Source organism: Selaginella moellendorffii, unplaced genomic scaffold, assembly GCF_000143415.4.
Source record: "Selaginella moellendorffii unplaced genomic scaffold, v1.0 SELMOscaffold_4, whole genome shotgun sequence".
Classification (NCBI taxonomy): Eukaryota; Viridiplantae; Streptophyta; class Lycopodiopsida; order Selaginellales; family Selaginellaceae; genus Selaginella; species Selaginella moellendorffii.
In genome coordinates, this window is record NW_003314265.1 from 2,014,325 (window position 1) to 2,040,493 (window position 26,169).

Below are 26,169 nucleotides of genomic sequence, written 5' to 3' on the forward strand. Positions count from 1 at the left end.
CCAAACGCAAGCTCCGAATCTTTTGCTCTATGCCCAGCTTATTTTTTCGTTCTTCGCTGATGAGCTCATCAAAGTTCATGTCGTCCATTTTCCTCTGCATTCTTTTAACTTCCGTATCCTGTTACCAACAGAGCTAGGCAGTTGATCATTTGTGCTTTAAGCCTCACCATTGATGCAGCTCTCTCTGCGCTTCTTCTTAACTCGCCCTCGAGAGTTGACGTGTCCCGGAAGTGTGGTTCTTAGCTCGTCAATACGCTTTTCTATAGACCTCTGCAAGTCCTTGTCAAACATCACAAAAGGCTAAAAAGGCATATGTATACCTTCTGACCAATTTTTCCATCCTTTCTTCCACTAGCATCGCTGTATTTCTGGTTGACGTCATCCAGTTTTTTTGAAAATGTAGCTAGTTCCTTCTCGTGAAATCTCTGCAAAATTGTGATATCAGACTTCCGCCATAAACAGCGTTAAGTGGCACCGTAAGTTTAGCATGATCCTGCTTCAAATCTTCCAGGCGATTTGTAATCCTAGCAATGGATCTTTCTGTCGCCTGTTCATCAAGTGGAAGCACCAGATTGCCAAGTTTGTAACGGTCAAAAAGCTGTTGTATAAGGGCATCGCACTGCTTTTTATCTTGAAGATGGGCCTGAATTTAACGATGTTAGTATGGCATGCAAAACTCATTAGGCATACATTTTCTTCTCCCTCGAACTTTCCAACTTGTGTAGACGCTTGAGCAATCAACTCAGACAAGGTGTCATATTGCGTGTTAGCAGCATCCAAGCTCCTTTGAAGATCGCAAATCTCTTTGTTGGACTGCGCAATCCTTTCATGAAACTTTTCTTGCCATTCAGCCAGATCTTCATCGCTGTCTGCAGAGTGAAGCGCGTTAGATTTGATTCGACCCGTTTAAAGCCATGGATGTATACCTTCGTTTTCCTCCTCCAGCGCATTGTACTGCTCGGTCTTGGCCTTTAGCACAGAAGTTCTGACGCCATCTTTGAAATTTATTTCTTTCTGCAGCTGCCTTATTTCCTCCAGAACACCCTCTAAAGAGTTTATCTTAGCCTGCGCAGCCTGGATCTTTGGAGTCAGAATGGCTATCAAGTCTTGCAGTTGCTTTGTCTTCTGCTGATCGCCGTCGATAGTTTCTTGCAGCTGTAACAAAGGCATTTAAGAAAAGGTAGTGCCAAATAAGCACGAAAGAACCTTGTACGCTGCATCCTTGAGCGTTTGCACGTTTTCAAGCTTCAGTTTCTGCATCTTGATTTCTTGTGTTTGGTCCTTGTGGAGCTTCTTGATGACATCCAGGGCCTTCGTGTATCTGCAAGTCAAAAGTAAGAAGATATATTCCCATGCATTGTCCTGCATTACCTGGTCGCCGAAAAAATGTCATCGAACTTTTTCTTCAGAACAGAAGCTTCCGACAATGGCCAGTTCGCCTCGTCCTGATGCACAAAAATTACGTTCTCCAAAATGGCCTTCGATACGCCCATGAGAGCTGGAACCTCTCTGTCCATGTCCGCACAGCGATAACTAAGGCACACTTTCTGCCAAAGAGCAAAGAGAACCAACATGAAAATACAATCACACAGTACTACCTCTCCGGTGTGAGTGTTGATAGTCTGAAGAACACTCTCGATGGCCTTGTATTCCATCTTTGACGCCTTTTGCGTGAGCTGAAAGGATCGAATGCACACAACGTCTTTCCCAGACGCTGTCCTGAATCGAAGCTTGATCTGCCCCTTTGTCTCGGTCTGGCCATCAACCTAGAGAAGAAAAATCGATATGAAAAAGAAGCGAGGACATGGAAACATACCTTGGGGTCATGGATGAAGCTCTGGCCGGACCTCGCATTTGGAGGCAGCTCTCCAGTGCACGCGTTCTTGAGGCACTCGATGATCGTCTGTCCCAAAGGAGACGAAGATCATCCCATCGAGAATAGAAATCACTTCGATCTGTCACTTACAGTCTTTCCAGCGCCATTGGCGCCGACGACGAGCGTGAGCGGCCGATAGAAGGTGATGACATGCGTATTATCCGGGCCGAAGCTCCGGATTCCCTTGATCAGCATCTTGTCGAGCGTGCTCATGGCGCTTCACCCTCTCTCGGAAGAACCCTAAATAAACCCCAAATGAGAGAGTGGCGCGAAAATAGATATCGCCAATGCCTAGATGCTAGTGACGCTCCTCGCGGCGAAGAATCGCTGGGGCAGGAGCTTCTCCACTTGCGGCAGCGATGATCGTCTCAAGGAGACATTCGCCAGGCTACTCCGGGAATGCGCGAGCTCTAGGGATCTCTGGGCGGGGAGGAGGATCCACGCCCAGATCGATTCCAGCGGGCTCAAGAGCGACATCTACCTCGCGAATTTGCTCGTCCAGATGTATGGCAAATGCGGGAGCCTCGGCGACGCGCGCAGGATCTTCGACGCCATCGCTCGCCCCAACGATTTTTCCTTCAACATCATCATCACTGCCTATGCCCAGAACGGGGCCATCGATCAGGCCGAGACGTTCTTCCACCGCTTTCCCAGATTGAACGCGGCATCCTGGAATGCCATGGTCACCGCGCATGCCCAGGCTGGGAATCTGGCGAAGGCAAAGGACTTCTTCGATCGAATGCCAGGGCGAGACATCATCTCCTGGAACGCATTGATGCAAGCTTCCGGAGAGGCAGCGACGATCTTTGATCGGATGCCCGGCCACAATCTTGTCTCCTGGAACACCATTCTCTCCGCAAATGCCCAAGACTGGCACTTGGAATCAGCCAAGGAGATCTTCGCGGCCATGCCGATGAAGAACGAAATCTCCTGGACGTCGATGATCCAGGCCTATGGCCAGCGCGGCCACTCCGAGGCGCAGAACCTCTTCATGATCATGCCCACCTGGAATATCGTCGCGTGTACCGCGATGATCACCGCGTTCTCCCAGCGGGGAAATCTCCAGGAATGCGAGCGAATCTACAAATCCATGCCGGAGCACGACGCGATCGCTAGCAACGCGATGATCGCCGCGTGCTCCACCAGCGGCGATCTCGATCAAGCAGAGAGAATCTTTCACAATATGGCGGAGAGGAACACAGCGTCGTGGAATGCCATGGTAGCAGCATATGCCCAAAACGGGCATTTGGAGTATACGAAGCGTGACTTTGATACCGCCCAGTGCCGGGACGTGATTACCTGGAACACTATGATCGCGTCGTACGCCATTTATGGCCACATGGCGATGGCCAAGGCTCTGTACAACACCTCGCCGGCGTGGAACATCGTCTCGTTGAATGCCATGCTCTCGGCATTTGCCTTAGAAGGGCTCTTGGATGAAGCGGGAGATCTCTTCGCCGCGATGCGCGAGCGCGACGTCGTGTCGTGGAACGCGCTGCTCTTCGGCTATGGCCAGAATGGCAATATGGAGGACGCGCGCAAGGTGTTCTTGCGATCGCCCAGGCACGATCTCGTGTCCTGGAATGGCTGGCTCGCGGCGGCGGCGATCAATGGCCATGTCGGCCAGGCGCTGGCGGCGTTCCACGCTATGCCCGAGAGGAACGCCGTGTCCTGGAACTCGATGATCGCGAGCTGCGCGAATCTCGGTCGCGGGGCCGAGGCGCTCGAGATCTTCTTTCAGCAGCTCCTCGATGGGATCTCCCCCGACGAGATCACCTTCACGAGCGTGCTCCACGCGTGTGGGCACCTCGGCCTGCTCGATCGCGCGCATGATTTCTTCTCCAGTATCGGACACGACCACTGCCTGGTGCCGATCCGCGAGCACTACTGCTGCCTGGTGGATTTACTGGGGCGATTGGGGCGGCTGCGCGACGCCGAGGATCTCGTCCAGGGCATGCCATTCCCGGCGAGTCACAACGATTGGACGAGCCTGCTCAACGCCTACATCGTTCACGATGAGATGGATCAGGGGCGCCAGGCATTGGGCAATGTGGTGCGCCATCGCCTCTCTCTTGACGAGCTCCTCGGATGATCCTAGCGCTTCATACAGTACGGGCCGTTGTTATTTGTGGACCATGTGGCCCAAGAGGCAGTGTACGGCGCCATTCCACGCGCTCATCTCTTTCAGTCACTTCTTGTGCGCCTGGCCGTGTAAAAAAGATGCGCAGCTAGGGTTATGGAGCAGCGATGGCGGCCAGCGGCTCTACAGTAATGGATTCTTCTCTCGCAGCGCGCGGAGGCGAGCTGGAGCTGCGGCGCGGCAGATCCTCCTCGTCCTGCCGCCGACAGCGCCGCGCCCGAAGAGGTACGTTCTCCTGGATTACAATGCAAGATCGTGAAAGGCGAGTCGAATTTCCCTGCGCTGCTTGGTGATCAGGATGACCGTTGCCGCAAGCATCATGGAGCCGCAGCCTCTAGACCCGCCGGACATCTCACTGGAGAATCTCTTGAGGCCCATGCTGCCGCCGGGAGCGCCTATTCCAGACTACGATCAGCTCGATTATTCATTCGCAATAGAGTACTCGGGACCTGTAGGTGATCATCCGGTTCCCAGGGCTGATCCACTGGTTGGATCTCGGGATAGTTCCAGCCAGGTGGATTCGTCGTCGGTTTCCAAGACGCCAAGGCCCAAGCCGTCTGCGCTACACATAGATACCAGGAAACGAGCTCATTTGGCAGCAGAGAAGCTGATAAGCGAGTCGGGGTCAGCAAGATCACCTATCACAGGACTGGTAGAGAAGGACAGCTCGTCTACCACAGGAAGAAGTCCTTTGTCCAACAGTGGGACAAGAGGAAAGGCTGCCTCTAAAGAGAAGGAGGCCGGCTCGAGTTCCCCGGATTCAAGGCTAGCGTACTCCGGATTGAACTCCCTGTCGCGGAAATCCTCCTCCTCGGAGATTGAAGAGCTGAACGTCCAGTTTTCCGCGGCAGTGTCAGCTGCGGCCTCTGCACTGCCTTCTCCGTCGGCTTTAAGATCCGTGTCGCTCAGTGAGAACCACAACTTGGAAAACTCGGACTTCCATTCCACTCCGCGGTCCATTTCGATGCCAGAGAGGGATAGAGCTGACGGATCTTCGAGGCCTGGCTCGCCATCTGGTGTTACTGCGGTGGAGCCAGTGGTGGTGGTGACGAAAAAGCGTGAATGCCATCGGTGTCTTAAAAAACACATGTTACAGGAGAAAGAGACGTGCCTCGTCTGCACTGCGAGGTACTGTCGGAACTGCGTCCTTATTGCAATGGGCTCCATGCCGGAGGGGCGGAAGTGCTTACGGTGCATTGGCCTGCCTATTCATGAATCACGACGACCGTATCTTGGGAAGCCGTCCAGGCTGCTCAAAAGCATTCTGAGTCCCTTGGAGATCCAGCAGATCATGCGCACAGAGAAGGATTGTTTGGCCAATCAACTACGTCCCGAGCAGCTTATTGTGAACGGCAGGGCCCTCGCTGCGCCGGAGATGTCCGAGCTATTGAGCTGCAGCAATCCTCCTCCAAAACTTAAGCCCGGCAAATACTGGTACGACAAAACCTCTGGACTGTGGGGAAAGGTAAGTTTGCTTTATTACGAACGAAGCTTTCAGAGTACTGAGAAGTTTTTATTCTATGCTGCAACAGGAAGGTGAAAAGCCAAGCAAGATCGTCACTGCAGAGTTGAAAGTTGGTGGCAACCTTAAGCCGGATGCAAGCCTTGGTACAACGGAGGTCTATATAAATTGTCGTCAGATCACCAAGTCTGAATTAAAAATGTTGAAGGTAGTTTCTTGTTCTTGCATAGCGCTACAGTAATTTCTACGTTGTTGTTATGATCAGTTGGCAGGAGTGCAGTGTCCTCCGAGTACTTACCTTTTTCTATCACCCGATGGATCGTATATGGAAGAAGGACAGAACAACTATAAAGGAAACATATGGGAGAAGGTAACTCTAAGCGTGCGTATCAATGTGCTCTGAGCGTTATGTTTGTACAGGCTTCCATAAGAGTGATGTATTCTCTGTTCTCATTGCCGACGCCTCGTGGAAGTGTACGTGCCAACAAACCAAGTGCTCGTGAGCTTTCGGCTAGGTACCCTCCTGCCATTTTGGAGCATAAGAATGTGAGCAAGCTGCTTTTACTGGGTCACGAGGGCTCTGGCAGGAGTACAATCTTCAAGCAGGTAAAGACCTTTCACGTGAATGAACTCAATACTAAAATTTGTGGTATTTCTCAGGCCAAGTTTCTCTACAGAGGTGGTTTCGAGCAGAAGGAACTTGAGAGATACAAGGAAATGATTCAAACGTACATCTACAAGTATCTTGTTATATTGTTAGAAGGTCGCGAGCGTTTTGAAGATGAAGAAGGTGATGCTTTGTTGAAGATCAAATGTGATCCTCCTGCGACAGGTATGGTGACACTGCAAGTAAGGCCTTATCAATGTATCTTTCTCAGGCGAAACCTCAAAGAATATGTATTCGATGGATACGCGGTTGAAGAATCTAGCGGACTGGTTCCTTGACATTACAGCTGATGGATCTTTGGAAAGGTACTTTCCTGCTGCTACACGAGAGTACGCAGCATCTGTGGAAGAGCTTTGGCGCGATCCTGCTATTCAAGCTACATTCAAGAGGAAGGAGGAACTTCATAAGCTACCTGATGTTGCCGGAGAATTCCTAGAAAGGGTGAGCATGTGCAGTTTAAATGGTGAAGGACTTAAATTCTTTGTTTTCAGGTCGTGGAGCTCTCAAGCAATGAGTACGAGCCTGTGGATCACGATATCTTATATGCAGAAGGCTTGACCCAAGGTTCCGGACTTGCAGAGATAGAATTTGGTTTACCCGATCGGGAGCAGACTTCAGGTGCAATGCATGACACAGTGGATTACTCTCCTACGGGAAGGTTAGCCAATTAACTTCTTTTGCTTTCTCGCGCGTCTTGACTTGAAACATCACGCAGGTACCAGCTTATACGAGTGGGTGGTATCGGTCTTAAAGAAGGAAAGAAATGGCTGGGAATGTTCGAGGACGTTCGAGCGGTTGTCTTTACTGTGGCACTCAGCGAATTCGATCAATTATGGATAGACAGCGATGGCGTTGCCCGAAACAAACTTCTTATAAGCAAGGAGCTTTTTCAGGACATTGTGGCACGCCCCTGCTTCAAGGGAACCCCCTTCATTCTCTTTCTCAACAAGTACGACAAGTTTGAAGAGAAGATCATGAAAGGCGTTCCACTCACGACGTGTGACTGGTTTTCCGACTTCAGCCCCGTTGGTGTTCCTCACTCTACCCAAGCTCAACAGGCCTACACATACGTTGTCCACAAGTTCAAGAAGCTCGTCGGTGACCGCAAGCTCTACACCTTCCAGCTGAACGCTCTCGAGCGGAACTTGGTGGCCTCGGCATTCCAGTACGTGAAACACATACTCAAGCACGAAGAGAGCAAGGCGGCCGGCTGGATGGCACTCCCAGAGGACTCTTCCTATTGCACAGACTTGAGCTCATACTCGCTGCATTCCGCGAGGCAAGAGAATGGCAACTCCTGGGACAGGTGAGCCTTTGGATGTTGCGGTTTGAGCTATCATTTTATTCTAATCCGGCTGCCACTACAGAAGTGCAAGATATGGTACATATGTTTCATAATTTGCAGAGTTTTAGAAACGCGCAGTGACAAGTACGCGAATTTTTGCTGTGCTCTTCCCCTCTTTTTTTCTTCTGGCTCATTAGTTCCCGATCCATCTCGGCTGCTAAAGTCAGACATTTTGGATATGAATTCATTTGTTTCTTGAGGCCATAATGGAAACTTGTGAGGCGGACAGACTTCGACACCAAAGGATAGCATGTGGTGGGTCGCGAAATGGTACGGTGTTTCTTTTGTTGGAATTGATTCATTCAAGTCTCATTGTTCTTTCTTCCTTTTGTGTTTCTTTTTTCTCAGAGAGCGACCAGAAAGTCTGGCAGTGGTGCTGTGTGGTGTGTGGTGCTTTTGCTTTGCACAAACAACACCCAAAGTGCCAAAGTGGAGATTTAGACATGTCTAAGCGCGAGAAAAAAATGATGAACAGTGGTGCGTGCGTGCAAGCAGACTCATTCTACTGGCCAGAAGAACTCATCACATTCCATTAGCTGTGATCACGAAAGGTGAGGCCCGACTTTTCAAACGATTCCAAAGCTTTTTCATCAATCTTATTCAATCCTTTGATGGTCCAGGTGATATTAAACACTTTGCTCGGTCGGGCCTGACTGGATATTCTCTTCTCCAGATCCGAATGTTAAAAGTACTGGCCAGTCACGGGAGGCTTGTGAGCGGCACAACACACTCGTTGCAGGCTGGAGACTACTGTACCGCGAGAAGATAAAAGGTAAGAGGAGCTTTAGGCTTTGTTAGGTAGACCACTGATCCAGCACGCCATTACAGGGAGAGGCTATAGGCATCGCAGAGTGACAAGAGGATCTTTGTAGCCGAGCTCTTGTCACGACGCTTCTTTTGGATCTCCAGTGCAGGAACAAAGCTATAGAAAAATCAAATCGCGAGGTTAGAGCTTCCTGTATCTTAAAATCCTACATTGCTAACAGTTCTATTCTCACTGTGACATAGGCAGGCCTGCCATCACGCGAAAAGGGAGCCGTGCTTAACAGAAACTCCGTAAGAAAGCCCATCGCTTTCACTGCAACAGAACCAAGCAAGGAACGCTCCTTTTCTCGTTTCCTCGGACGGTAAGCCTTTGCAAAATCGATTTTTACGTGATCACGTACTACAATGTTTGGTGTTGCAGAGGTTCTCCCAGAGTTCTCAGTGGGGACCAAGTGTAAGTTAAGTTACGGCCGCTTTATAGTTATGAGCGATACAAGGAGACAAGCTCTTGCCACCCGGGACACACAGTGCCAAGGGAATTGTTTGCTTGCGACGAAGTACTCGACTTTATAAAAACTCGGCAGAGCGGCTCTCTGGATCGCGGCGAGTGACGAGTGATGGATCAACCGCCCAGCCATTCTCTTGTATCCATCCATACAGCTTGGATCTTAGCTTGTCCGAGAGCCAAGAACACGTAAGGACTATACGCTTCCAAGATATGGAGGAGATAAAAAAACGATAACGCGGCGTGGAGGTTTTTAAAACCATGTAACTAGAATCGTGGGATTCGATCACACAATATAATCGGTCGTGGTTGGACGAAATTCCGCCAAGTTTGGCGTAGCGCCGCCAAAGTGGGGTCCTGCTGAAATAGTTAGCAGTAGTAGTAGCATGACGCCGCGCCTCCCCATTCACATGCTCGTACTGGAATGGCTCTTTCCTAGGGTTCTAATCCACGCATCTATGACAAAGATATGGCGCCCAGACGCGACGGCGATGGCGGCCTCGATCGCTCTCGTGGTTAGGCTGCCTACCATGCACTGCCCGTAACGGAGCGCGCGGTCGGAATCGCATTGTCCCCAGGTATCAGCTCGAAATTTCGTCACAGGGGACGGAAATGCGAGCGATTTCTGGGAGATTTCAATGGATCATCGTCTCCCTCTCGCGGTCGATCGGATTCTTGGAGCTCCTAGGCTAGGTTTCTAGAGGCGCTGACCGCTCGGGTACTTTTCCAAGATACAGGTCCAAAGTGGAAGAAGTATGTTGGGCCTACAAGGGGATTGCGCTTGCGTTTCCGTCCGAGCACGGGGATCCGAGCAGATAGATAGTGGATTTTGGTGAGGGAAGCAGCGGGCAGGGGCATCAGGAAAAAGTCTTCCTTGGAGAGAAATCTCTCCTCCCTTTCTCTCTCTCTCTCCTTCTCCCCTTCTTCTTCTCCTCCCCCTTCTTCGTCTCTCTCGGGGGACGTTGCATCGGAGGAGATGCTGAGGAAGGCCTCCTCCAAATTAGATCTGGCTCGTCCTCCTGGAGGAGGAGCTGCCAGGCACCGGCTCGACTTCGACAGGCCCAAGCCTTTCCCGATGAGCTTTGGGCTCATGGGCGCTGCTGTCGGGGACAAGGCCAAGACGAAGAAGATCGCCCCCTCCTCGAGGAGCAATTTGATCGCGAGGCCCGAGAGCTTCCGGCAACTTGCTGCCGAGGTGATTGTGGTGGCAATTGACGGGAGCAAGAGCATCACGAGGCATGCTCTTGAGTGGGCTCTATCGAATGTGGTCCAGCCCGGGGATAGGATCATCCTGCTAGCGCTGCTTCCTTCCAGCTCCGGTAAGCGTTTCAAGCGTTTTTTTCTTTCTTCTTCTTCTTTTTTCTCGTATTCTGGCCGGTGATTGCTTAACTGGTTTGGGTTGTTTCTAGGATGGAAGTTTTGGAAATTTGCGAAATTCGCCCGCGATTCTTCGACGAAGGACAAGATCCGGCAGGAGGAAACGCGGAAGTCTTGCCAGTGTATGATGGAGCAGCTTCAAAGCCTTTTTGATGCGAAGAAGGTGAGTACTTCACGATTCCGTTATAAGCTTTTCTATACCGACGGGATCGATTGCGACAGGTACAAACGACCGTGAAGATTTATCCTTCGGCAGAGAAAGGAGCAACGACGATCGAAGCGAAGAAACTTCAGGCTACATGGGTTGTACTTGACAGGTACGTTACTCGAAAGTTTTTCCGTTTTTCTACGTAGATTTACGGTGGAAATTTTCTTTTTCAGGCACTTGAAGAAGGAAGAAAAGAGGTGCTCAGACAACTTACAGTGCAATTTGGTCATTGTGGATCGCTACAATCCCAAGATACTCCGGCTCAATCTCAAGCAATCTCCAGAAGCGACGCCATTAGAAAAGGCCGCAGTTCCACCACCGTTGGCAAAGCAGGCTGAAACTCCCGCAAGCAGTCCCGATGTAGGAACGCCTTTCACATCTACCAGCAGAGGAAATTCATCATGCTCCGAGTCCAGCACCTCCCCATTCTCAGGCACAGAACCTGGCAGCTATCAAACGACTACTCCTGAAAGCTTTGGTGTGACCATCGAGGACGTACGTCGTCCGGAATATGGTGCGTCAGAATCCGATAGCGACGACCCGACGGTTGTCCCAAGACGGTGGAGAAACTCATCCAGGAATCTCTCGACTAAGGACCACTCCAAGAACAAAGAATACAAGGAGGCACGACAAGCTGAAGGTACTTCCACTTGTGTTTGTGTGAATCATGCTAATTAGGACTCCTTCAGGTAAGAGAAGCAGCACACCAGTTCAAAGAGCAAGAATCAGTCCAATCAAGCAACGGATTTCTTCAGATTCCCGGTTGTCTACAAGTATGAGAGAGGGCGGCTCCAGGCAAAGCTTGAAAACTATTCTGAACCCTGCCGCTCCGCGATTAAGCAGCAGTGGTACTGCTCCGAAGCTAGCGCTGTCTGATTTGCTCACATCCTGCAAGCTCAGCTCAGAACTGGACGAGAGAAACAACCGGCCAAATTGCGAAGAAGCCACAAGCATAAGAAGAGCTGTGTCTTTGACGACACACTCTCCGTTGGAGCCACCACCTCTGTGCTCGATCTGCCAGCACAAAGCACCTGTCTTCGGCCGACCTCCCAGAGAGTTCACGTTCGAAGAGCTCGAGCTCGCCACAGGTGGTTTCTCCCAGGCAAACTTTCTGGCGGAAGGTGGCTTTGGCTCGGTGCACAGAGGCGTTCTTCCTGAAGGCCAAGTCGTTGCGGTTAAGCAGCACAAGCTCGCGAGCTCGCAAGGCGACGTCGAATTCTGTTCAGAGGTTGAGGTTTTGAGCTGTGCTCAACACCGAAACGTTGTCATGCTTATCGGCTACTGCATGGAGGACAGCAGGCGTCTTTTGGTCTACGAGTTTATATGCAATAATTCTTTGGATGCTCATCTTTACGGTAAGTTCTTCTGTTTTGTTTTTTTCCTTTTGCTAACGATGCCAAGTTCCTGCAGGTAAAACCATGGATCCACTGGAGTGGAAATACAGACAAAGGGTTGCTATCGGTGCTGCTCGAGGATTACGGTATCTGCACGAGGAATGCCGGGTCGGCTGCATAGTTCACAGAGACATGCGTCCTAACAACATTCTTCTAACACATGACTACGAACCTATGGTAAGTTACATTGTTATGAAAGAGCACGCGTGATGTTCCGGTTTTGTTCCAGGTTGGTGATTTTGGTCTAGCTAGATGGCAACCAGATGGAGAACTTGGAGTTGAAACCCGCGTTATTGGCACCTTCGGGTAAGGTTTTAAAATCGTTACGTGAAACAAAACTTAGCTATGGTATGGACTCTGCTCTGTCAGGTATTTAGCACCTGAATATACTCAAAGTGGTCAGATCACAGAAAAGGCAGACGTTTACTCGTTTGGAATAGTGCTCTTGGAGCTTGTAACTGGCCGCAAGGCCATCGACATTTCGCGTCCAAAGGGTCAGCAATGCCTCACGGAATGGGTAAGTTCTTGAGCTGGTCTCTCACAGCCTTTCTCTAATATGTTCGTGTGATTTGTTCTAGGCTCGTCCATTGTTGAGAAAACGAGTCTACCGGGAGCTAGTCGACCCCAAACTTTGCGGCGAGTTTGAGAAGGACGAGGTGACCTGTATGCTCCATGCTGCTTTCCTGTGCATATCACGGGATCCAAACACACGGCCACGGATGTCCCAGGTATGGTTTGTTTTCCATTCGCATCTAGCATCAACTTCGAGCGAGTTCTCACGACACAAACGAAAACGAAACAGGTTCTTCGGATTCTCGAGGGCGAGATGATAATCGACCCGGCTCCAGCCTCATCTCTCAGCGACGAAGATATCCCTTCCAGGCCAGTGAGCGAGCCGACGCGGCGGTCGACGAGCGCCATCTCCAGCCGGAAGAACAGGTACATTCCCAGCAGCGTCGGCCACTACAGCTCGGGAGCTGCCAAGGAAGATGGAGCTCTCGCAAGGCCAAACTCTGGCAACTTGACACTAGAAGAGCTCAAGGCTGCGTATCGACACAAGCTCGGTCATCGCAGGCTCTCCCTGGGCGATGCTTTGTAACATAGCATTGTGATTTTGCGCTTATATTCTATGTAAATTGCGAAGAGATGATTTTGTTAGTATTCTTTTTCGGCGGTCCAGATTATGTTCTTTCTTGTTTTTGACGGTTGGGATCTGCTGACGATGCTGCCACGTTGGCACAAAAGAATTTTCTGACACGTGGCAGGATTCTCTAGGGTTTATCGGCAATGGGGACAGTGGTGGAGAGCGCCACTGAGCAAGCGAAGACGCTCGTGGCGGCGCTGTGCAGGCAGTTCTATGGCCTCGGCTGGGTGTCTGGAACTGGCGGAGGTGTTACTCTCAAGGTGGAGGATCCGCAGCTCCCCATGGCCGATCGCTTGATCGTCATGGCTCCCTCAGGTAAAATTTCTGCGATGCGATGCGAGCATTGTGATCTTGGGATTCGTTTCGATCTCCCAGGAGTCCAGAAGGAAAAGATGAATGCGGAGGATATGTATGTGCTGGATAAGAATGGGGCCGTCCTCTCCACACCACTGCCATTGCCTCCTCCTCACAAGCCGCCCAAATGCACGGACTGTGCTCCTCTTTTCATGAAGGTTCTAAAGCTTCTTCTTTTACTTTTTTTTTTATTCTTTCTTCTCATGAGACTTGGATTCGTGACTTAGGCGTACACGATGAGGAATGCTGGAGCTGTGATTCACAGCCATGGAATGGAGAGCTGTCTCGTGACCATGATCGATCCCGGTGCCAAAGAGTTTCGGGTAATACTTTTCTTTTTCTCTTTTTATTCATTTGAGCTCCATCTCGTGTGGCTGCTGTAGATCACTCACATGGAGATGATCAAAGGAATCAAAGGGCATGGTTACTACGACGAGCTTGTAGTCCCGATCATTGAAAACTCTGCGTATGAATACGAGCTCACGGACTCCTTAGCAGCAGCCGTGAGTAAAAGCTCGTTCGTTTCTCACTGTTGTCTTTCTGATTCGTGTTTTGCTGGAAGATTGCCGCTTATCCACGAACGACGGCGGTGTTAGTGAGAAACCATGGGATTTACGTCTGGGGTGACTCGTGGATCAGTGCTAAAACTCAGGTGATAGTATTTTTGCCAGCTTGACTCTTAATCTTTTGCGAAACAGGCAGAATGCTACCATTATCTTTTTGACGCCGCACTTAAGCTTCGCCAGTTTGGCCTCGACCATACAAACCCCTTGCATGGACCAGTGAAGAAACTCAGCCTTGCAGCTCCAAAGAAAAACTATCCCGTAAGAAATACTGTCCATTTATGCGGCTTTTATCAAATGTTTTTCTTCTGCTTTGCAGCGTGTGATTTTACTTGATATTGAAGGCACCACCACTCCCATATCGTTCGTGACGGACGTTTTGTTTCCCTATGCGCGTGACAATGTGGGAAAACACCTCTCAGCCACTTACGATTCGAAGGAGACTCAAGATGATCTAGAACTTCTCAGGCAACAGGCAAGATTTCAATGGTTTTGGTGGCAGCAGAAATCAAGCTCTCGTGTTATGACAAGCAGGCTTCTAAAGACACGAAGGAGGGAAACGTGCAAGCGCAGCTCATTCCTCCAAGTGATGCTCCTAAGGACGAAGTCATTGCGGCAGCGGAGCGTAACGTTCTCGCCATGATTGCTGCCGATCGCAAAGTTACAGCCCTCAAACAATTGCAGGTCTGGTCTTGTTTTTAATCAACGTTTCTTGATCCTTTGCATCACAGGGACATATTTGGAGAACAGGATACAAAAACGGTGAACTCAAAGGCCAAGTCTTTCAGGACGTTCCTGAAGCACTCTCCTTGTGGCATTCTGCCGAGTCGAAGGTCTGATAGAAGTTGCCAAAGCACGATGTTGATGTTGTCGCCTTCTTCCTTTCAGGCCTATATTTACTCGAGTGGGAGCCGAGAAGCGCAGCGGCTGATCTTTGGGAACACAAACTTTGGTGATTTGAGGAGATACATTTCGGGCTACTTCGATACCGTGACAGGGTGAGATTTTCTGCACTTGGTTCATTACATTTGCTCCTCGCATCTCATTCCTTTTCAGAAACAAACGAGAGGCACGGAGTTACACTGAAATCTTCCTTTCGGTGGGTGCCGACGAGCCCTCTCAGATTACTTTCGCCACGGACGTGCTGGCTGAAGCTGTTGCGGCTAAAGAAGCTGGTAATGTCTGGGAAAAAAAAGCGAGGGATGTGTTGCTAATGTATCATTGCTTTTGTTGCCAGGCCTGGACACTGTGATACTTGAGAGACCAGGGAATGCACCGCTGCCTAGCGGTCATGGTTTCAGGACGGCAAGCACCCTTCTCGAGATATAAGATTGGGACTCAAAGTTTGCAAGCTCTTACTCAAACAAAGAATAGCGTCTTGGCATATTCGAGAAGCTAAGTTATCGGGTCACGTGGCTTTGGGCTTGTGAGAAGTCTAGAGGATAGCATCAGGGCCTTAACACCAAGAAGCAAAGTTTTTTAACCTTGTATTCTCAAACCAGGAGTCTCCAGTTCGTCCTTCTTGGCTCTTGGGATACCAGCCGGTTTGTGAGCTTTATTCACGAAGTTCACGGGTGAATCATCTAATAGCGCCTCGTCAAAGTCCTTACTCCCGAGATGCAAGACTGCTAAATAAATGGAATTGTTCCCACGGAAACAACAGCTAGCGACAAATGTTTGCAACTTTGTAAATGTATTCCTTTCTTTTCAAGGAAACCACCTCTGCCAGAGCGTAAACTCCCTGCAACGTTGTTCTATGGCACCGTTGCAGTCTCATGGTGCAAAAACAAAAGGAAGTTAGAGAAACCATAAAGAAAACTAAAGAGAACATAGACCTGGAAGGTTGAAGCCTCTCCTAGCTCTTTGAACAAACATTTTGGTTAGAGCAAACAGCTCACGAACCTTTGACTTCCATTTCGTTGAACAGCAAACATGCTAGTTAGACAAACCAATATATGAGTTGATTCAGGCGTCTTTTCTTGTAAATTCACACTGTGCACATTCTTTTGCCTTTGGAGTTTTCATGATCGTTGTTTTCATTGAGGTTGGACCATTGTCAAGTACGTCTTCAGCTGGATTGAAGTTCTGAAGATCACGTTGTTTCTCAGCCGGCAGGTCTTGCGTTGAGCACAGCAACAACATAATTCAAAGCCTCTCCAAAACGTTGACACAAAATCTCTCCAATCTCGTAGCATTTTTCTTTTTGAACACGGCGTTTTTTAGTTCTTATCGTGGTTGAGCAGTACCAACACGTCAATTGTCCTTTTCATGACAAGAAATTAGAACAAATTGAAACACATGCAAACCTGAAGCTAAGTATTCTCAACTTTCAATAATGTTCCTTGGACCCTTGTTTTGCACTTAGCTTGTTTGAGCTGTTTTATGAGCATATCATCTTAGCTTGACTGTGTCCCTAGTTCCCTTTTGCGTTGAGCATAGCATCTTCTTGACCCGTCGAAAATAAAGAGCGAACCTGATGTCTTCAAACGTTGAGAGTTCAACACGAATTCAAGCCTTTCATTTATCGTTGATCATTCGATCCTAGCTCGTTGCGAGCAGCTTCGCTTTCTTGTCTCCAGCAAATCTCTCTTGTTTCGTTGTCTTACTCGCTTATTCCTAACACAAAGAAAAGCCCTTACCTTGAGAGGTGGAGAGGTGCGAGAGTTACGGATCATGATCGCTGTTGTCATTGTCATTTACGTCTTCAGCTGGATTGAAGTTCTGAAGATCGCAGGTGCCCAAAAGTTGTTTCTCAGCTCACAGGTCTTGCCTTGAGCGCAGTAACAACATAACTCAAAGCACTGACAATCTCTCCAAAACGTTGACACAAAATCTCTCCAATCTAGTAGCATTTTTCTTCTTGGCACACGCTGTGACATGGCGTTTTCCAGTTCTTATCGTTGTTGGCAACACCAACATGTCACTTGGCTTCTTCATGACAAGAAATTAGAACAAATCGAAACACACGCGAACCTGGCAACATGAAACTAAGTGTCGTTGATCTAGTTTTGTTTGTATTCACAGAGCGTTGTCCATCCGTTGTTTCACTTGTTTGAGTTGTTTGTTGTGTCACTGGCTCCCTTTTGCGTTGCAATCGCGAACCTGGTGTCCTCGAACGTTGAGAGTTTCAACACGATTTTTTGATCGCCTCTAACAGACCTCTTAGCTCGTTGCAAGCAGCTTTAACGCAAAGAAAAGCCCTATCTAAAAAAACTTACCTTGCGGGAAGGGAGAGAGAAGCACCTGGAGCTCCGATCAATGGGCAGAGTGGAAGGGTCGCGACCCCAACCCCAAGACATCCCGTCGGCTGCATCCACCATCACTGCCCTAGCCCTTCATCAACGATGTACCCTAAGTTTGAGTTATTTTATATAGGCAGGGCAAAAAGGGAAAACGAGAGCTGCTAAATTACTCGTCGAGGGGACGAGGAATCCTGCTGATCGGACAGCCTGCTGGATGGCTCTTCCGTGCTGCTGTTGCGTGCCTGCACGGTAAGCTTCTGGATCTCAGCCGCCGAATGCATCGCACCGTCGTGCAAAACTCCCTGAAATGTAAAAACTCTTTAAGCAAATGAAATGCACAGACGAGATCTTACCCCCAGGGGTCGTCTCCGACGAGCAGCATGTCGCCTTCGTTATCTACGTACACGGCTTGCCACTCGGACCCGTTCAGGTTCTTGTCGATGCCGAACAGATGCTGCAGCTCCTCCAGGAGTTCCCTGTATCCCCGAAACTTGCGCAAGTCCAAAGCTCGTCCCACTGCACCGTGTTTGTGAAGCTTTGAAAAGTAGAAGAGATTCAGAGTCTGGCGCTTCAAATAAAGAATGAGATCTTACTTTGGTGCACGTCCTGCTTGCTGCTGCTGGTTCCAGTTCTGGCCAGTGACTCGAGATCCTTGTGGACGTCGTCTTTGGCGGTGCTGGCCAAAGCTGTCTTTGCTTTCAACCAGAAACCAAATAGTGTGCACTCGCGGTCAGAATCGTTTGCATTACCTGGGGCTCCCCAACTCCTGAAAGAACAAAAAAGAGTAGACAAAAAAGCATTACATAAGAAGTTACTGGGAGCCTGTTGCTGCGAGGACACATGTGAAGCTTAAGAAAAGAGTGTCTGTTGTATGTAAGTAGACTGGGCAACTTAATGCTGCTTGCCAATAAGCGAAGCTGCTGGGTGGAGAAGGCTGCTGCGGTTCTCGAATTGTGGAGGAATCTTCTGCTCTCGAAACTGCTGAATGCAAAGCCTAAGCTGCTGCTGGTGCATATCGACTTTACGATGAGATGGTAGCCCCTCGTTTCTGGGGCTTGGCAATCCAGAAGGAAAACCAGGAACACTACGACCACTCAGGTGTCAGTCGAAAGTCATACGACAATCATCTTTGTCAGATCCTACAGGACACCCGTAATTTGCAGGCATCTCACAAATACAAGGCTGACGAGAGGGAAAATTTTCTCAGACCAACCGTGAATTAAAAGTGCATGTAGAGAGTACTTATGTCTGTGAGCATTGTTGGCCTGCCTGAATCTCTTCGTCGAAACCGGGGGAGTCACATTGAGCAATAAATGGATCTATCTCTCATGCCTGTCTTTCACTAGCCGCGTGCTCAGCTAAAAAATGCGTCACTTGAAGACAGGACTCTTTACCTTTGGGAAGCGCCATTTAGAGCCAGGCCATCGAGCCGGATCGATATCGCCAATTCCAGTAATAGTTCCCATATATCTGACACTACCGGTGGAAACCAGCAAGTCGGACGAGAAGAGGTCCGCGTGGATTCTTCTGCCGGCCTGGAGCTGGCGCAAAACCTGAGGGAGGAGATGGTGATGGAGAGGTTGGGTCTCTCACCTTTGCTGCGCGTCCCATCGCAGAGTTTGCGAGCCTGTTTGATATCGTAGAGCTATCAAACTCGAAACTCGATCGATAAAACTTACTTGCGGGAATGGACTTGTTTGATGCTCCCTTGAGGCGAGTTCTCACTCGAGTCGGTCCGACGTTGAAAGTGTGGACGAAGTCGGGAAAGGTTGGATTTTCAAGAAATTTAGAAACGAAAAAAATGCTGTCAAAAGTTGTGCTACCTACTCCTGCTCAAAAACTCTAATCCTCGGAATGAGGCTCTCACCATCACTCGTTGAAAACATACAAAAAAAAAAGAGCGCGTGATCCCTTCACTGGCGAGAGCTAGAGCTGTAGCGATGCTCGGTTACCCGCCTGACGCGATGTGCCCCGCATTATCAGCCACGTCATCATCCCCCTCCGAGGAGGACACCGTGCTGACTCCCACCTTGAAGCGGGCGCGCTCATACCATTGGTGTCTTCGCGAGCTCTTATATATCAAATCAAAGCCCTTGAGCTTGGGCATATGGGATAGGGCACTCTAGTTAGGGCTGCTCAGCATATTCTTTGATCCCTAGGGCAGGGACCTTTTTAGGTTTGTTTGGTTTTAAAGATCAAGGAATCCCCTGTGAATGGATGGACTCGATCGATCAGAGCGCTCGGGGCGTCTCGTCCTTCGCTGCCGGTGACGAACATTGGTTCTCCTGTAAACAACGAGATATCTGGTAGATCAAATTCAAGATACTCGGCTTCTTGAGCAGCAGGAAGAAAATGCGGATGTGCTTCGGTACGCCACGGCTTCATTGCTCGTACCAGAGATGAGTTCCATAACAGGTGATCCCTACATGGCGCAGCAAGCACAGCCACCACGATTTAGAAGATGCAGAAGGATGAAGATGGGAAAGAGGAATGGCTATAAAAAATGATATGTCAACCCCAAAGCAGAGAAGCTTGTAGAATGGTGGACAAAAACATCAAAGATGACAACCTTCTTGCTTCTTTTCCTTTTTTCTTTTTTTCCCTTCAGAAGCTTGGACAAACAATTGGTGGAAGGTCCATGATGGAGCGGATATCCTAATAAGAGCCGGCTAGAAGTGGGCCAAATATGGAGTTGGAGCTGGTAATCTTTTAAGTCTTCATATAGTTTTAAACTAGTGTGAGATGAGTCATGCTTCATGGTAGATGCTGCAAAACCATGTAAACAGCATATGGATGAATGAATGGATCAGACATTCAGCCTTCTTGCTTGCATCCTCTAATCACAATGCTCAAAACCTGTCTTTTCCACCAACAAAGTCTTTCTTCATCCTTTCATGAATAGATATGTAGGGAAATTAAAGTCAAACTAAAAAATCAACAAGCTTACCAAAAAGAATGCAAGCCTCAGAAATTTTTCTCCGCTGAATCGACTTTCTTATACACTGCCCTACGGCACGTAGGATAGCTTCTCGTCACGTGTCGCACAACCACGTAACACATTTTGGACCGCCAAAAGATCAAAAGATCGTATATGGTCCCAAGTTTTAATTGACAATACAGCAAGGATGAGAATACGGCACCACCTTTGCTGAAATGATTCCTATCATTTTTATCGGTGAATTTTTCTAGAGAACTGGCACCTCTCGACGCCATTGGTGTTGTTTCTTTTGCTGTTGTTTGATAGCCCGTCTCCACGGAGTGCTCTGCTGCTGCTCGCTGCTCCTAATCTTTGCCTGGCCTTTCCCGTTCTGTGAGCCTTCGAAAAAGAGATCAAGTCGATGGAATTCGCCTTAGAGCTTTTAGTCCTTAAGAGGGAAAGAGCTTACCCGTAGATATCTGGTTCGCGGCTTTCAAAGCCTCATCGGCAAGCTTTTTCCACTCGTCCGCCACGGAGTAACTTATTCCCATGCCCATGCTAATGCCTCTAAGTATGTGAATCGTTCTAAGGAGGAAAAACAAATCCCTGGGAAACTTCTGCAAAACAAATGGTACACAGCTATCAGCAAAAGTGAGACCAAGAATGTAAGAGATACACTCACGGGAACTGATATCTGCTTGAGAAGCGAGTCGTCTGCAAACGGATTCACCACTGTTAACCCACCGGGAAGTTTCGTGTCAAACATGATTGTGGCCAGATCTTTGATCGAGCCCTCACCAATCATGGACAGTTTCGAGATTTCAATCCCCAAGTCCCTGACGAGAGACATTTTTCATCTTTACCGTCGAAAGAAGGCAACAGCTTACCCGAAAGCTAGCTCAATCCGCTTTGGATCATGAGAAGACATTCCAAGTATCAGCCTCGCAAAAGCGAGCCGCAACTCATTAGGGAGTTCCTTCACTTGTCCGTAGTCCAGTAATGCCACCTGCGGCAATCATCTCATCCACAAAACTATTCTAACATGACAAGAAACTTTACCTTGCCATTGCTTTTCACAAGTATGTTTCCTGGGTGTGGGTCAGCTTGGAAAAACCCGTCTCTCAATATCATTTGGCCGTAAGCTGCAGTGATATCCTTCAATATCGATCTGCACAGTTGAATCAGTAGAGAAAAGCTCGCAAAATGCTCACCTCTTTGCATGGTTCGCAACACTTCCGTGGGGATTAATGCCTCGTTTAATCATCTCATCCGCTATACGTAGAATCGGAATGCCCTCAACAAAATCCATTACCAGAACTTTTCTATAGGAAAACAGAAGATTAGAAAGTGAATATACAGACTTTAATCTAATGTACCTTGTTACGAATCCTGGAACAGGACGAGGAACCTGAATGGGAGGGCTCCCACGATTCTCTTTGCTTAAAGTAACCGCAATCCGATCCATTGACTTCGCTTCCCTCAGGAAATCGAATTCATGGTGAACCTGCCTAACAAAGAGCTTAGAAACATACATACGAAAGCTTCGTTTACCTGCTGCTCGAGTTCGTCGACAGCCGAAACAAGATCAAACTTTACATCGAAACGCTGCAAGAATGCTCCAAATGTTTTCTGATTGGATATATCAGTCATCATCAGCTCTTCAGCACCAGGATGTTGCACCTAGAAAATGGAACGATAAAACAGTCAGGATAGATCCGTAACAGAAGCAGGTCTTACTTTGACAGCAACGTCAGTCGATCGACCCTTTAACCGCGCTCTGTGAACCTGGCAACAAGAGTTAGTAGAGAATTCCCGCAGGTTGAATGACAGTACCTGAGCGATCGAAGCACAGCCAAGGGGCTTCTGATCGAAACGTTCGAAGAGTGCATTGATTGGGTTTCCAAGCTCAGCTTCCACAATACCCTGGACAGTCTCGAAAGGTGTAGGAGGAGCATCGTCGCACAGCACAACAAGCTTCTTCACCCAAGCTGCAGGAACCAAATCCGGTTTTGCCAGAACTTGAGCAGACTAGAATCAAAGCCAAAGTGTCCATTTCACGAAGAAACAATTTTCGCATCAAAAAACTTACTTTTAGGAAGAATCCACCGAGGTCAGTACAAAGAGCGTAAACCTTTTCGGCCGCACTCTCATGCTGTTCCTCCCAAATCCTGTCTTGCTCCTGCTTGTCACTGACGAACTGGACCCGGATTTGGCACACCTGCACATCAATTGCCAGTGTCACGAAATTCTTCCCTCCTCAAAAACCCCACCTTGTAGCTGGCATAGATCGACATGCAGCGCATCCAGAACTGCATAGTCCGATCGATGGTGCGCTTCTTGCTCTCAATGTGCACATCTCGCTGCTGCTTGTCCAGCATAATATGAGCCCACTGCCTGGTCCTGTTCTCCATGGCCCTGTAAAGCTCTACAGCTACTACCCCAATCCTTCCAAGCCCGCTGCCGCCACCACCGCTAACGTCGCAGCCATCCCATTTCTTCTTTTTCACTCTGCCCTGGAAACAAATTGGTTTCTCACCACGTCCTCTGCCACGTCCTCTACCACATCATCGGCCATTCTGGTCCACGTCGTCCTTCACACGTCTCCCATGCACTTTTTTTTTGACAGATTTGCTTTGGATTTTCGGTCTCTCCTTTTTTTCCAGCCGTCACGGGCTTGTTGCTTCCGAACATAAAGATCGATTTTCCTGTTGCAACAAACCAAGTATTAAATCAAATATTTGAAAATAAAGGACTACACCATTACTTGCCGTATAAGATCAAAAATATTGTTGTGTCAAATTGTCGTCTTACTCATGGGCATCATGGCTTGCTCAAAAGCGTGCCGGTTCATGTTGCGGACTTCGAGTGGGCTTGATCGTCGCTTGTCAAGAACTGCATATTGCTCCACAAGCTGCAAAAACTCGGGCCGCCAGATGCTTCCTTTTTCTAAAAGCCGGTCCACCAAAACGTTGACAAAACTGCGATTGCGCTCAAGATACTGCAGTAAAAACTCCTTTGGTTCCTAGAGAAAAACTTGTAGGAATGTTTTACCTCAAGCGCCCTCGCATAGCAACTCTCAAGTATCTTCTGCGCTTCTACATCTACATCCTGCAAAAAAGCACCCAAAAGATTTAGAACCATCACGTAGAATTTGAGGCATCGTTACCCATATACTTCGCTGTCTATACCAACAGCCACTGTTAAGCCCATATAACTCCTTCCTGTCGGAATGTCCGGCACGAACAAAACTTCGTGCAGCTTTTCTTGCAATATCAACGTTGTCAGACGCAACCGTGCTAATCTGCAGAAACGTCGCATGAGATGAAGACAATATATGCGTCAGCTGACGAAGAACCTGATCAGCACCGTTCCACAACTCGTCTGCTGCACGGGGAGCAAGTTGGACGGTTATGTGGTCAAGGAATCCCTGGCGACTGTAAACGACACGGAACATCAAGCAGGTATTATAGAAATTCTATAAAAACAAAACCTGATCGATTCCAAGTATCCAAACTTCAACGGATCCGCTTTAAAACGTACAAAGCCCTTCTCTTCACCCATTCTCGGTACGATGGACATCTGAAAGAAAACTTTCAATAAAAACTTGCAAGAAAGTAGTCAATACCAGTTGTATGTCTTCCATATCGGGACAATTCGCAGCCATAGCAGCCATTGATGCTTCCTGTAGTGCAAGGATACGCCTCACTCTGTCGCTGCGTATGTGTAGATCAGGTTGTCCTCCCTCTTCATTTTGTGCAGCCTCCAGCAAGTCATCCGTTGTGACCTGCATACATTTCTCATATATGCTTTGTGATAAAACATCTCAACTCATATCACCTCTGTGCGACCATCTCGAAGAGCTGCCAATGCAGCAACATCAACGATATGCGCAAGTTGAGCACCAGCCATGCCAGCAGTGATTTGACCGACCGCGCGATAATCAATGCCTTCACCCATTGGTTTTGATTTTGCATGAACCTAGCGAGAAATACTGTTAGACGCTTGAAGCGTAATTGCAAAAACATACCTGTAGTATTTCAATGCGCCCTTGCAAGCTTGGCTTAGGAATGTATATTTTGCGATCAAAACGACCAGGTCGTACAAGAGCAGGATCAAGAATATCAGGCCTGTTGGTTGCTGCGATAGTGATGACCTGTCCTTTACCCTCAAAGCCATCCAAACATGTAAGGAGCTGCAAGCCTGAATGTCAGCAACTTTTTTTTTCGTGATGAAGAAAAAAAAGTGACCTGATTGAGAGTAGAGTCGCGCTCTTGACCTCCAGATCCCGCTGTGAGACCTCGCGTCCTTCCAACAGCATCAAGTTCATCGATAAAAACCACTGCCGGGGCCTGCAATCAGAAGTCAAAATTCATATCACTTACTTTGAAGAGCACCAGAAAAAACAAACTTACATTCTGATTTGCTTCGCTGTAGAGAGATCGTACTCTCGACGCACCAACACCAACATAGATCTCCACAAACTGAGATGCAGAAATGGCAAAAAAATTTACGCCAGCTTCACCAGCAACTGCTTTGGCTAGTAAAGTCTTTCCCACTCCAGGCTCACCACATAGTAGTATGCCAGCTGAAAAACACGAAGATTATAAGTTATTTCAAGAATAAATCACTTACTCGGAATTCTGGAGCCTCGTCTCCGGAACTTCTCTGCATGAGTGAAGAAATCAACAATTTCCTCAAGCTCCACCCGGATGTTTCCAAGACCAGCAACGTCAGAAAACTTGACATCTGCCTCGGGGTCCATGTACTTTCCCGAGCGAAGTGCACGACCCTGCCGCATTTTGGCGCCAGATCTCATAAAGCGCATTCCCATCTTGAACGCGTCAGCGTTCTCCTCATCGGTTTCCATCTCCGTTCCCCCGGAGCGAGAAGCCTTCTCCATCGCCATCTCCACCTGTTTCATCTCCCTTCGCTCGGCCTCCTCCGCTTTTCTGATTTTAATGCGGTCCTCGTAGTCCTGCTTCCGTTTCTTGATGCCAACCACCACAGTCACGTAGAAGAGCCAGAAGAAAAAAATCCCCAGAGTGAATCGCACGCTCTCATTGTTAGCAGCAGTCGCCCAGAAATAGTTCCACTCGTCTCGCCTCTCCCTCTGCAAGGCGCGGCTTGCCTTGGAGTCCTCCTTCATCTTCATTTGCTGATCCAGAAAAAACTTCTGCTCCTTGGCTGCTTCCTTCCTCGCTTCCTCCTGCTTCCGAAACATCTGCTCTCGTTTCCTTCGCAGCTTCTGCCGCTCAAGCTCCTCGAGCCTTGCAGCGGCAGCGGACTGGAAGATCGTGTAAGCATCTTGCTGTGGCCGCTGAGCTTGTCTCTCCCTAGGCTTCTTGATAAAGTCTTCCACCTTCTTCAAAAACACGAGCGACGGACCTCTCATCGCCCAAGGTGGAATCTCGAGCGGCGGCGGCGGAGGAGTGTAAGCCTCCGTCACAACCTTGTCTAGCTTGAGCTCGTCCCACGACTTGAAAAACTCCCCAGCGCTCCCAGCGTCGGGAACAACCGTTCTTACAACGCGATCATCGTCCATGACCACGAAAACCTCCGCCGGTACTTCTCTGAGCTTCGTCCCGGGATGGCGGATGATGTGCTTGACATTGCCGAGCCTGGCCGAGCGTATGATATCGTCGTAAGCGATATGTTCTTCTACCTGTGGCAATCCAGACGTCCAAGCTTTCCTCTCCTCCGGGGTCATGAATCGCTGCGCCTTCTTCTTCTTCGCCCCTGGCATCGACCTCTGGAATTTCCCGATGGCTCGAAACGCTTCCACGGTGACCAGAGCGGCAGCAGCAGCACAGAGACCCTGTAGAAGGAATCCAACCGGCCGAAGAAGCAGTGACTCCGCGAGCCTCTTCTTCTTGCTGCCAATCTCATCGTCGGCTCTATCTCGATCCTGTTGTAGCGCTGCGCGTGCCCTGTGCCTAGAGATTCTACTCTTCTCCCTGCGGCGCCATGACTTCCAGCGCGATAGCTCTTCGTAATCCGGCCCTAGGAGCGAGGAACTGGAGGAAAATCTCGACCCAGTGCGGCGGAGAAGTCTCGATTGCGAGGAAGAAATCCTCGCTCGATCGGAGTGGCACTCACCAGTGAGAGAAAAATGTGACTGGAGAACCGTGGTGATGGATGCCGATCCCGCCATTGCCGCTCTAGCTATCAATCATCGATCAATCCATCCAAGCCATAAACCCTAGAACCCTA

At 48.9% G+C, this 26,169-nt stretch overlaps 6 protein-coding genes and 1 long non-coding RNA gene across 9 annotated transcripts in view; 3 read left to right on the plus strand and 4 right to left on the minus strand.

Moving 5' to 3' along the window:
• LOC9654678 (DNA repair protein RAD50) overlaps nucleotides 1-2,140 on the minus strand; it is a 5,488-nt gene extending 3,348 nt beyond the window's left edge. The window contains 12 exon segments of the mRNA XM_024668999.1: nucleotides 7-118; nucleotides 168-231; nucleotides 233-270; nucleotides 321-425; nucleotides 476-643; nucleotides 691-869; nucleotides 927-1,155; nucleotides 1,207-1,321; nucleotides 1,372-1,547; nucleotides 1,599-1,766; nucleotides 1,817-1,903; nucleotides 1,967-2,140. Of these exon segments, the coding sequence (XP_024524767.1) occupies nucleotides 7-118; nucleotides 168-231; nucleotides 233-270; nucleotides 321-425; nucleotides 476-643; nucleotides 691-869; nucleotides 927-1,155; nucleotides 1,207-1,321; nucleotides 1,372-1,547; nucleotides 1,599-1,766; nucleotides 1,817-1,903; nucleotides 1,967-2,089 (1,564 nt within the window). The 5' untranslated portion in view covers nucleotides 2,090-2,140.
• Nucleotides 2,141-2,171: 31 nt separating this feature from the next.
• Nucleotides 2,172-3,561, plus strand: LOC112344374 (pentatricopeptide repeat-containing protein At4g02750-like). Its single transcript, XM_024669000.1, has 2 exons — nucleotides 2,172-3,439; nucleotides 3,534-3,561. The coding sequence occupies exons 1-2, from the start codon at nucleotides 2,172-2,174 to the stop codon at nucleotides 3,559-3,561; spliced, it is 1,296 nt and encodes a 431-aa protein (XP_024524768.1).
• Nucleotides 3,531-12,897, plus strand: LOC9653913 (inactive protein kinase SELMODRAFT_444075-like). 2 transcript variants are annotated; one of them, XM_002964083.2, is made up of 14 exons: nucleotides 3,531-4,241; nucleotides 4,314-5,481; nucleotides 5,549-5,686; nucleotides 5,744-5,848; nucleotides 5,899-6,084; nucleotides 6,139-6,310; nucleotides 6,357-6,586; nucleotides 6,637-6,803; nucleotides 6,861-7,451; nucleotides 7,513-7,760; nucleotides 7,839-8,041; nucleotides 8,111-8,435; nucleotides 8,499-8,617; nucleotides 8,677-9,079. In XM_002964083.2, exons 1-10 carry the CDS (start codon nucleotides 3,628-3,630, stop codon nucleotides 7,541-7,543), a joined length of 3,402 nt encoding a protein of 1,133 aa, XP_002964129.2. In that variant the 5' UTR covers nucleotides 3,531-3,627; the 3' UTR covers nucleotides 7,544-7,760; nucleotides 7,839-8,041; nucleotides 8,111-8,435; nucleotides 8,499-8,617; nucleotides 8,677-9,079. The 2 variants fall into 2 exon arrangements, with proteins under 2 accessions (XP_002964129.2, XP_024525140.1); XM_024669372.1 differs by lacking the exons at nucleotides 3,531-4,241; nucleotides 4,314-5,481; nucleotides 5,549-5,686; ... (3 more) ...; nucleotides 6,357-6,586; nucleotides 6,637-6,803 and adding exons at nucleotides 10,170-10,300; nucleotides 10,360-10,454; nucleotides 10,519-10,985; ... (4 more) ...; nucleotides 12,318-12,467; nucleotides 12,542-12,897 and having other exon boundaries at nucleotides 7,342-7,760; nucleotides 8,677-10,079.
• Nucleotides 12,898-13,016: 119 nt separating this feature from the next.
• On the plus strand, nucleotides 13,017-15,470 carry LOC9653914 (probable bifunctional methylthioribulose-1-phosphate dehydratase/enolase-phosphatase E1). Its single transcript, XM_002964085.2, has 12 exons — nucleotides 13,017-13,198; nucleotides 13,259-13,395; nucleotides 13,465-13,560; nucleotides 13,621-13,740; nucleotides 13,800-13,889; nucleotides 13,936-14,061; nucleotides 14,120-14,275; nucleotides 14,335-14,484; nucleotides 14,532-14,633; nucleotides 14,689-14,798; nucleotides 14,857-14,975; nucleotides 15,038-15,470. The coding sequence occupies exons 1-12, from the start codon at nucleotides 13,027-13,029 to the stop codon at nucleotides 15,127-15,129; spliced, it is 1,470 nt and encodes a 489-aa protein (XP_002964131.1). The 5' UTR covers nucleotides 13,017-13,026; the 3' UTR covers nucleotides 15,130-15,470.
• Nucleotides 15,471-16,296: 826 nt separating this feature from the next.
• Nucleotides 16,297-17,127, minus strand: LOC9653915. The gene is made up of 2 exons (XR_002991684.1): nucleotides 17,019-17,127; nucleotides 16,297-16,950 (listed from the first exon to the last, which is right to left on the minus strand). It is a non-coding gene; the product is annotated as an uncharacterized LOC9653915 (long non-coding RNA).
• Nucleotides 17,128-20,116: 2,989 nt separating this feature from the next.
• On the minus strand, nucleotides 20,117-22,444 carry LOC9654680 (uncharacterized protein slr0889). Its single transcript, XM_024669138.1, has 12 exons — nucleotides 22,230-22,444; nucleotides 22,049-22,177; nucleotides 21,793-21,987; nucleotides 21,697-21,744; nucleotides 21,511-21,639; nucleotides 21,336-21,463; nucleotides 21,171-21,281; nucleotides 21,019-21,127; nucleotides 20,847-20,965; nucleotides 20,642-20,795; nucleotides 20,429-20,576; nucleotides 20,117-20,358 (listed from the first exon to the last, which is right to left on the minus strand). Exons 1-12 carry the CDS (start codon nucleotides 22,368-22,370, stop codon nucleotides 20,228-20,230), a joined length of 1,542 nt encoding a protein of 513 aa, XP_024524906.1. The 5' UTR covers nucleotides 22,371-22,444; the 3' UTR covers nucleotides 20,117-20,227.
• On the minus strand, nucleotides 22,429-26,150 carry LOC9654681 (probable inactive ATP-dependent zinc metalloprotease FTSHI 2, chloroplastic). 2 transcript variants are annotated; one of them, XM_002964473.2, is made up of 12 exons: nucleotides 24,592-26,150; nucleotides 24,372-24,544; nucleotides 24,207-24,308; nucleotides 23,987-24,151; nucleotides 23,797-23,937; nucleotides 23,585-23,743; nucleotides 23,450-23,538; nucleotides 23,315-23,393; nucleotides 23,126-23,260; nucleotides 23,011-23,067; nucleotides 22,728-22,957; nucleotides 22,429-22,664 (listed from the first exon to the last, which is right to left on the minus strand). In XM_002964473.2, the coding sequence occupies exons 1-11, from the start codon at nucleotides 26,108-26,110 to the stop codon at nucleotides 22,754-22,756; spliced, it is 2,823 nt and encodes a 940-aa protein (XP_002964519.2). In that variant the 5' UTR covers nucleotides 26,111-26,150; the 3' UTR covers nucleotides 22,429-22,664; nucleotides 22,728-22,753. The 2 variants fall into 2 exon arrangements, with proteins under 2 accessions (XP_002964519.2, XP_024524902.1); XM_024669134.1 differs by having other exon boundaries at nucleotides 22,724-22,957.
• Between the last annotated feature and the right edge of the window lie 19 nt (nucleotides 26,151-26,169).

Bases quoted from the DNA above. Each gene is read 5' to 3' on its own strand.
- LOC112344374 (XM_024669000.1), top strand. From the start codon at position 2,172: ATGCTAGTGACGCTCCTCGCGGCGAAGAATCGCTGGGGCAGGAGCTTC. The intron at 3,440-3,533 runs GCACGATCTCGT...GCTATGCCCGAG, and splicing joins GTGTTCTTGCGATCGCCCAG to AGGAACGCCGTGTCCTGGAA.
- LOC9653913 (XM_002964083.2), top strand. From the start codon at position 3,628: ATGGGATCTCCCCCGACGAGATCACCTTCACGAGCGTGCTCCACGCGT. The intron at 4,242-4,313 runs GTACGTTCTCCT...CTTGGTGATCAG, and splicing joins ACAGCGCCGCGCCCGAAGAG to GATGACCGTTGCCGCAAGCA. The intron at 7,452-7,512 runs GTGAGCCTTTGG...CTGCCACTACAG, and splicing joins AATGGCAACTCCTGGGACAG to AAGTGCAAGATATGGTACAT.
- LOC9653914 (XM_002964085.2), top strand. From the start codon at position 13,027: ATGGGGACAGTGGTGGAGAGCGCCACTGAGCAAGCGAAGACGCTCGTG. The intron at 14,276-14,334 runs GCAAGATTTCAA...TATGACAAGCAG, and splicing joins TAGAACTTCTCAGGCAACAG to GCTTCTAAAGACACGAAGGA. The intron at 14,799-14,856 runs GTGAGATTTTCT...ATTCCTTTTCAG, and splicing joins TACTTCGATACCGTGACAGG to AAACAAACGAGAGGCACGGA.
- LOC9654680 (XM_024669138.1), bottom strand. From the start codon at position 22,370: ATGGAGAACAGGACCAGGCAGTGGGCTCATATTATGCTGGACAAGCAG. The intron at 21,464-21,510 runs GTAAACGAAGCT...TTTGTTAGGCAG, and splicing joins TCGACGAACTCGAGCAGCAG to GTTCACCATGAATTCGATTT. The intron at 21,128-21,170 runs GTGAGCATTTTG...TCAACTGTGCAG, and splicing joins GTTGCGAACCATGCAAAGAG to ATCGATATTGAAGGATATCA.
- LOC9654681 (XM_002964473.2), bottom strand. From the start codon at position 26,110: ATGGCGGGATCGGCATCCATCACCACGGTTCTCCAGTCACATTTTTCT. The intron at 24,309-24,371 runs GTAAGTTTGTTT...TTCTGATTGCAG, and splicing joins ACAGCGAAGCAAATCAGAAT to GCCCCGGCAGTGGTTTTTAT. The intron at 23,068-23,125 runs GTAACGATGCCT...GCTTTTTTGCAG, and splicing joins ATAGACAGCGAAGTATATGG to GATGTAGATGTAGAAGCGCA.